Source organism: Tripterygium wilfordii, chromosome 14, assembly GCF_013401445.1.
Source record: "Tripterygium wilfordii isolate XIE 37 chromosome 14, ASM1340144v1, whole genome shotgun sequence".
Taxonomy (NCBI): Eukaryota; Viridiplantae; Streptophyta; class Magnoliopsida; order Celastrales; family Celastraceae; genus Tripterygium; species Tripterygium wilfordii.
The window spans coordinates 8,463,146-8,472,298 of NC_052245.1; the positions used below are offsets into that span (position 1 = coordinate 8,463,146).

General features: G+C 38.7%; 1 protein-coding gene across 1 annotated transcript; it reads left to right on the forward strand.

Annotated features, from left to right (window-relative positions):
- Positions 1-286: 286 nt before the first annotated feature.
- LOC120014179 (stemmadenine O-acetyltransferase-like) lies at positions 287-1,591 on the forward strand. The gene has a single exon (XM_038866099.1). It carries the CDS (start codon positions 287-289, stop codon positions 1,589-1,591), a length of 1,305 nt encoding a protein of 434 aa, XP_038722027.1.
- The last annotated feature ends 7,562 nt before the right edge of the window (positions 1,592-9,153 follow it).

Sequence of the window (9,153 nt, forward strand, 5' to 3'; positions counted from 1 at the left end):
CTAATTATTGCTCGCGTAACGGTTTTGTTTTGGCTTATCGTTTCTTTGAGCTTCTGTATGTTAGTGTTGCCTTCTTTCCCTTGTTTCTACCAGGAAAAAAAAACAAAAAATTGATTAAGAAAAAGTGGATATTAAATTCATCTCAAGAATAAATGAAAATTTATGCTAAACATCTTATATATGTTTGACCCTACATGAATGATTGAAGTTTTTTTCTGTGCATCATGAGCTTCAAAATTACCAAGGGAAGATCTTGATCTGCGAGTTATCGGTCAGAAAATGAAAAATGGAGGTTGAGATAATATCACGAAAGTGCATCAAACCCTTTTCTCCAACACCGCATCACCTTAGAACCTACAAGATCTCTCTGATCGATCAATTTGGTACTCCAACATTTGTTTCTGCCCTCCTTTTCTATCCACCAAGCCAAGCTACCTCCATCTCCATGTCCAAGAGATCACAAGTGCTAAAACAATCTCTATCAAGCACTCTAACTCTTTATTATCCACTCGCTGGAAGGTTCATCGACAATCTTTCAATTGATTGTAACGACGAGGGACTTCGTTATATGGTGGCTAGAGCTACTTGTGATTTGACCGATTATCTCAAGCAACCTGATATCTCGAAACTTCCTAAGTTCGTGCCAGAAGGTATCCTTTGTAGTGAAACAACTCCACGTGGTAATGTTTTTATGATACAAGAAACTGCGTTTGCTTGTGGTGGCTTTGCTATAGGACTAGTTGTTCCACACCATGTATTTGATGCAACTTCTTTGATAGTATTCCTAAAAACTTGGGCTATAATGGCTCAAGAAGGGGTAGCGATACCTCTCGATTTCAGCTGCTCATATTTGTTTCCTCAAAACGCAGCGTTTCCACAAGATCCGATGAGCTCGATCCTAGCAAGTCAGGTATTTGGTAGAGATGGTAACTTTGTTTGCAGGAGGTATGTGTTTGAAGGATTCACCGTGAGCAATCTTAAATCCAAAGCAAAAAGCTCTAGAATTCATAACCCAACACGAGTAGAGGTTGTGCTTGGACTCCTCTTTAGATGTGTCAAGTCTGCATTTAAGGCGAAATATGGTGCCCAGAAGTCAATTTTGATGTCTACTTCGGTGAACTTGCGACCAAGGGCTATGCCACCATTCCTAGAAACAAGTGTGGGAAATTTAGTTTTGGTAGCATCTATTGTAATTGGTGAGGAAACAAATTTGTGCAGTTTCATAGGCGGGGTGAAGGAAAGCGTATCCAGATTCAATGGTGATTTTTTGAAGAGCCTTCAAGGTGCTCAAGGATTGCAGCATTTTTTGGAGTTTGCGACAGAGACTTGTAAATCATATTCGAAGGCTTTGTCCGATGGAGCCGAATTCATTGTGTTTAATAGCTGGTGTAACTCGGGCATTTATAGTGTTGATTTTGGTTGGGGGAAGCCGATATGGTTTCCAAGTACTGCTCCCGCTCTTCCGATTCGTGGATCTGTGATTCAGCTCTTGGATACTAGAATGAGTAATGGAATAGAAGCGTGGGTGACACTAGAAGAAGAAATCATGTCTGTGGTGGAGCATGATGAGGAACTCCTTTCATTGGCCTAAGTAGATCCAAGTCCTCTAGAAATTGATTCAATGAAGTCAAACCTTTGATCTATCCATCTTTGTAACTTTTGTTGTTGTGTTTGTGGTTTTTTTTTCCTCAAATCCATTGCAATTATCAATTTTTAATTTTTTTTTGGTAAATATAAATATTATTAAATTAAGTAGTATTTATATAACACAATTCCAGCTAGAATCTCAAAATAGAAAGTAATATTTCATGACAGACTCAATAGAAATACATGCACTAGTGACTGAACAATGTAACTCCCAATGCAGGCCATGTGACCTTGATGAACACCTTGATCTTAATAGAATTAAGAACAATGTTAGGTTGAGAGAAATCTCTCGATTTTGAGAATAAGTCTCGATTTTTGTTTAATTTCTTTGATTGATCAAAATAAGTAAAACTCTATCGGCTTATATAGCCAAGCAAACAACCCAAAACCTACTCGAACTAGAAGACCAAAACTATATAGAAAACTACTTTATACCTAAACTAGACTAATTAAAAGCAAATACCAACATGAATATAAATACTAAACAAATACTAATTGAAAGTAAATACTGATAATATAGGAAACTAAACTAACTATAACTTGTCTTTTATTGGTTCTCATCATTCCCTCCCTCTTCAAGACTATCCTTGTCCACAAGGATGAAATTGAATCTTGAACAGCTTTCTAACCACTGCATCAGTCTCCCTTTGTTGGAGAAAACTTGATCTCGAATTTTAAATCGTAGTAGCAGTAAAAACCCTATCAAGAATATCATCATTGATACGAAGAAGCATGTCTCCGACCAATACTTCCTTGAATCCTCAATTTCAATTACCAACAAGAGCGAAGGATTTTTAACCTTGCTAAACCAGTTGGGAATGACAAAATTGACATATTCAACAAGCACCATAATATTGTCGAGATTTGCTAATTGAATAATGTTTGAATTTTCCTCCAATATTTCTTCCTTGATCTCTTCTTGCAGTATCAAATCTCCTTCGTCCGGATAATCATCGAATATTGGGGCCGATAATTTGTCTATTCCCATATCAATAGAATTCACGTTCAAGTCTTCCTCTTTTTCTTCATCAAAAATAGACGTTGATAATTTATTCAGATCATCTTTGCTCTTGACAAGTAAGTCGTCAATCTTATCTAGCCATTGTTGGATTAGGGCAAACTGTTGTAGAATCTCCATGCGAAATGCTTGAAGGTTGGTTTTGATACGATTCTTGTTAGAACCCATGATGAGTTCTCTCAATTAAAGCACCAATGATGAAAGCCTTAATCTTAATAGAATTAAGAACAATGTTAGGTTGAGAGAAATCTCTCGATTTTGAGAACAAGTCTCAATTTTTGTTTAATTTCTTTGATTGATCAAAATAAGTAAAAGTCTATCGGTTCATATAGCCAAGCAAACAACCCAAAACCTACTCAAACTAGAAGACCAAAACTATATAGAAAACTACTTTATACCTAAACTAGACTAATTAAAAGCAAATATCAACAAAAATATAAATACTAAACAAATATTAATTGAAAATAGACCCATAAGTAGGATTGCCGCTATAATTAACGGTATGCACCTTGTTTTCCTTCTTCTTCATCCTCCCTCCCTTTTGATATTTTGGTTTCTCAAGCGTCGGGACGCTAATGCTAATATTTCATCTCTGCATGCATCTCTCAATACGTTTCCCTACTCGAATCATTTCTCCTAAACCTGCGTGCCCCCCTCCAGCAATTTTTGAAGTATAAGGTTCTCGGAGTGTGTCAATGATCGCGTTAACCAGATCTTGTTCCGCCAGCGGGGGGTGTATCTGGGATGCTAGGTCTCTCCATCTATGGGCCCAATCCCAAAAACTTTCTCCTTCCTTCATGACAGTACACTGAAGGTCATAGATGGTAGGGACCTTCTCCATATTATACTCATACTTCTTCTGAAACAAATTAGCCAAATCCTCCCAGGTCTCAACAGAAGACGGATCTAAGCTTGTAAACCACCTAGTTGCACTCCCTATCAAACTTTCTTGGAAAAAGTGAATCAGTATCTTCTCATCGTGAACATATGGCTGCATCCTCCGACAATAAATGGTCAGATGATCTAGAGGAATTCTAGTACCATAAAAAAGAGTAAAAGCCGGAAGCTTGAAATCAAGAGGAATGATCAGATCCTTCACCAGACATAGCTTATGAGGGCTTAAAGCGCCAACAGGCCCAAATCCTTCAATTGAACTCATCCATTTTTCCATCTTCTTGTACTGCTCTACAGTAAGACCCCTTCCTTCTTCCTCTTTAACCTTTACGGGCATGACATACGTTTTCTGCTGGGAATCCAGTGATGGAAATCCACCATCCCGAGTTAGCCCAACTACCGGTGCATATCCTGAGAAATTCATCGTCGTGTTATCATAAGGCTGAAGCATGGGATCTCCTTTCTGTGCTGAACTTTCTGCAACTGCTTTTCCTTTCATAAATTGTGACATCTGAGTAATTAGCATGGCCACTTGTTCTTTCAGATCTGTAATTTCCTGGCTTTGCTTCTGGATCAGTTCCTTCTGTTGTTCATCCTCCATCGTCTTAGCAATTCGCAACTGTAATCTGGTGCGATAAAGATGACGGTGATAGGAATGAATTGGTGCTTTTCCTTTTTCACGTGCCACCTAAATGATGAAAGAAATTTTTAGTAATTAATTATTTTTATTATTTATGCTTATGCATGACTATGAATTTATGTGCTTCCTAGATATCTTTGAAATTGGACAAGATGATTTAAAATAGGGTCGTCTTCTTTTATTTCTTTCATTCAAAGCATGCAGGGGAAACATCAAACTCAATCCACTTGAACAACTGGAATTTCCACCACAAAAACACCTCCTGCTTGCATAGTATTCAACCTCGTCTGGAGCTCATGTAGGTCATCTTTCAAACTTCTCAAAAACACCCATATTTCTGTCAACTCTGGCATCTCCAGAACAGGATTGGAACTCAACTTTAGCAGGCGTCTTTCATAATCCTCAGCCCAATCTGACAGGGTCATCAAATGACTCATCATTAATCTCACTTTAAATTTGGTACTCTGCAACTCCTGTTGTGTCTCCTCGAACAGTGAATGGAAATAATCATTTTGTTCCTTTAGAGCTGTGATCTCTCCCATTTGTTGTTGGGTCATCTCATTCATCCGTTCCTTCAATCCGTCATTCTCAGCTTCTATCCTCCTTTGCTCCTCTCTATCTACGTGCATTTGTAATTGTAGCTGATAGGCATCTTCTTTCCACGATAAAAGCTCTTCATTCAATCCCTGAATCTGTTTACGCATTTCCTAGAGTTCTATCTGTGTCTTGTCATGCTTTGCTGGATTTTTCTCTTTTCTTTTCTTCATCTTCTCCCGCAGCTTCAAGAATTTATCCTTCAATGCGTCAAACTGCCCTTTCTCTACTTCTCTGCCTTCCCTCTCTTTCTGAATCTTCATCTTCAACCTTTTGCATTTTCTCTTATACCTATGATACTTCTCTTTCCAAAAATTCTGAGTTGCTTCGATCTCTTCCTCAACTGGGGTGTCCATTGGTTCATTAATCTCACCTGATGGTACTTCTGGATCTGAGCCTTCCCTTTCGCAAGACACCTTCCCTTTCCTCTCCATGTTGTCATACTGTGTGATAGTCTTCTTTCTCTCTCAGAGCCATTGTATATATCGATTTTTCCCTTTCAAGCCCACAGTAAGCGTCCCACGTTCCATTATATGAATCCTTTTCCCTGCCTCTACCACCTGGTGAGACAGACATTTTCCTTTCTGATCTTTGTGTGAAAATTTGAACTCCATTAAGCCATAAGTAATTCGCGTGCATAGATTTCCTGCTTCCTGACGAAGGAACATTGCAGGTGCTTGACTAGTGCCGCCCCAAGGTCCCACCAATGGCACCCAATTGTAATCACCGCATTTATAGAGTAAACCCCTTCGCTTGTACCACACAGCTCGATCAAACGTCATTTTCGGCTTCAACTCATCTAAGAATTGTCTGCACATGTCAACAGTTGGTATAGTAGATTGTATCCTCGCTGCTTTGAAATTCTGAATTGGATCTCTAAATGACCGGGTATGATCCTCGAATACAACAATTGGAGCTCCAATCTCCCTCGGATACTTCAAATGACTCACCAGTCAGAGTCCTAACAATTGTGAACACCCTCGAAAACTACCTTCCCTGTTGATGCGGCAATGGTTAAGGGATCGAATTGTCTCACACAAGATAGCATGTATGGGATTAGTGCCATATTTGACTAGGTGAACCAGCTTAATCACATTTTTCTCCACATATCCACCCGCACAAGGACATAGCACGGCCCCATATACCGCCAATGCAAAAGCCATTTGTCCTTCTGGAGTCTCAAACCTTCCTTGAGCAAAGTCCATCAATTTATCTATAGGAAACACCCAAATGGTACCCTTATCTTTCCCCATGGTCCGAGTTTGTTCCATTTCCAAAAGCCGATGAACAATTTTTTTACCATCAATAGTTTATGCTGGATTGTAAATTTTGTTTACATGAGGATAATATCCTAACAATTGACCATACTATTCAATTAACGGAGACAAATCTATAGAATTGAAAGTAAAATATCGATATGTGGGATCCCAATAATGTACAGCAGCTTGAAGAAGTGTTACAGGTACTTCAATAGTTAACAGGTGCCCAATATGTCCATAAGTCCTTCCAAACCTTTTACGGGCTTCAATACTCTGAGCTTCCCAAAACTGTGCCAACCCTGGTGGTGCTCGTTTTTGAAACTGTGTTTTTCAAACAACCCCCAATGATAAATCATCCTTTAAGCTGTCCCCAAACTCTTCTCGCAACTTTTCCAAAACGTCTCTAGCTACCCCTGGTCCGTCTGGCACTGTGCTACTGGTCCCTATCACTGATCTTGAAAACATCATCTTGTCCAATTGCAAAGAATGTGCCTAGTGAATGCATGGGAGTGTAAAAGTATGGAAAGAATTAGAATAAAAGGTATAATGTATAAAACAATCAAATTATATACAAAGGCAATTAATATGCATGAAGGATACATATGCACATGTATGGGTGATTGATGAGTATATAAGCATATGGATAATTATCAAGTGTCCAAGTATATATAGTCATGTATAGATAATTAACAAGCGTATAAAATCATAACCTAGGCTAACATATATATGACAAGTGTATAAAACATGTACATATGTGATTCAATGAATGTATATATACAGGTATGCATCGAGTACATATGAACATGTAAATGAGGAATAAATGTACAGCGTATTTAAATGTACAAAAAATAAATAGAGTTAAGGATAAGAGAATCCCCATTGTTCCCAAACACAATCAGGTTCCTACAAACTTCTGAAGGTCTTGAACCAAATCTAAGGGTTATCTAATGTGCATATGGGTGGCATATCTAACTATAACACGGCTACGCGAGAGGTCACTAGATTAGGTTAGTTCACACCCCATATTTGGAAGTGGAACCCATCCCCCAATATCTTGAAGGGACGTTAATCCAGGAGGATTTTTTCCTTGCTTACGTGAGGACAAAATCCATCAAAAGCAAAGATCAACCCTCACTAATCAATAGTAGGACCCGGTTTTTATGGGCCATTTGTGTGCATGTGAATAGTGATGTGTGTGCGAGGGAATCATACCATATCCTCAACAAACACTCAAATTTTATGAAACCTAAAAACCTGTTATTTTATCTACAATCATGAACAAACACATTAGGTTCCTCAAAATGTTGAAAGAAAAACGTACAACAAAATAAACAAATGAACCAAAATAGGAAAACACTGACACAAAAAGACCCGACCCCTTTGGTACAACAACCAAGGTCCCCAATGAAGTCGCCAGCTGAAGCAACCGACATGAAAAACAATGAAGTCGCCACCAATTGATTTTTAGGATGCAATTGGACATCCGTTCTAGTCTACGAGAAAAATGGGCAAGGGGGTCTATTGAGCATGGGGAAGGTGTTAGGCACCCCACAACTCCCGAAAACGGTTACCTTTGAATGTTTTCCTATTTGGCTCTAATTTGTTTTTGAAAATCCCATTTTGATGGGTCTTATTGAAATGTGATGAAAAATCCACTTGGAGTGGTTTAGAGAACTAGGTGCATGGGATCACTGCGGCCATTTCTGGCTTGGCCAAAAATGAATAAAAATCCCACTTAGAGTGGGTTCTGATGATTTGAAAAAAGGTGTGCATGGGATCATTGGGGCCATTCCCGGCTTGGCCAAAGATTGAATCAAATTCCACTTGGAGTGGGTTTGGTAATTTGGAAAGAAAGGTATGCACGGGATCATTGAGGTCATTCCCGGTTTGACCAAAGATCGGATAAAACACCACTTGGAGTGGGTTTGGATATTTGGAAAAAGGGTGTGCACGGGATCATTGGAGCCATTCCCGGCTTGGCCAAAGATTGGATAAAACACCACTTGGAGTGGGTTTGGATATTTGGAAAAAGGGTGTGCACGGGATCATTGGGGTCATTCCCGGCTTGGCCAAAGATTGGATAAAACACCACTTGGAGTGAGTTTGGATATTTGGAAAAAGGGTGTGCACGGGATCATTGGGGTCATTCCCAGCTTAGCCAAAGATTGGATAAAACACCACTTGGAGTGGGTTTGGATATTTGGAAAAAGGGACTCTTGAGGACTTGGTTGATGTACCAAAAGGGCCCACAATCAAGGAATAAGGTTCAATTCAAGCCTTACTCACAATTATGTTCTTCATGAGAAAAGAAAGAATTCATTTAAGGCTCATTGAATGGGTCAAATATCTTTAAACTCACCTTTGAGTCCTTGAATGAATTCTCCTAATCCCTAAAAACACATTTGTTTTCCGGGTCCACGAAATCCAAATGTTTTAAATGAATGTCAATGAAACCCCAATATCTTGAAGGCTCCTTGGTATTTAAACAAAACATAAGGGTTCCATAATTTAATTTTGGTGTGTTTATTAACGTGAGACGACTTGGATTAATCTAATGACTAACGCATTGCATTTATTTTCATGACATTCAAACAATCCTAGCATACGTCTAAAGCATGACAAAATGTGAGAAATCGAAGTCCTAAGCATTCATTCTAATGCAATCATCATTAACAAAATCATTTCCTAATGTCTATATGCTTCTAGCACCCTACAATATCATGTATGCATTTTCGATTTTACATCCACTATTTTTCACTACCTTATTACAAGGTTTACATCTACAATTATACATGACAATTAATAAAATGTACAAGAATCCAATATCACCCGCGAGATCCATTGTTCCAATCCGGCCCAAATCCTCTAAGTATGCCCTCCGGCTCGAATAGTGTCCAGCCCGGTCCATGTCCAAAATCAAACAAGAGAATGGGGTCAAATGGGTATCCAAATATAATATCAAGGGATCAAATTCGCATCAAGTATACATATACACAAACATATTTTCCATAATGTCATATACGGTCAAACCATGCATACAAATATACATAAACATGTGTGTACCCCTAACCATGTTATATACACTCATACAAACCGTAGAT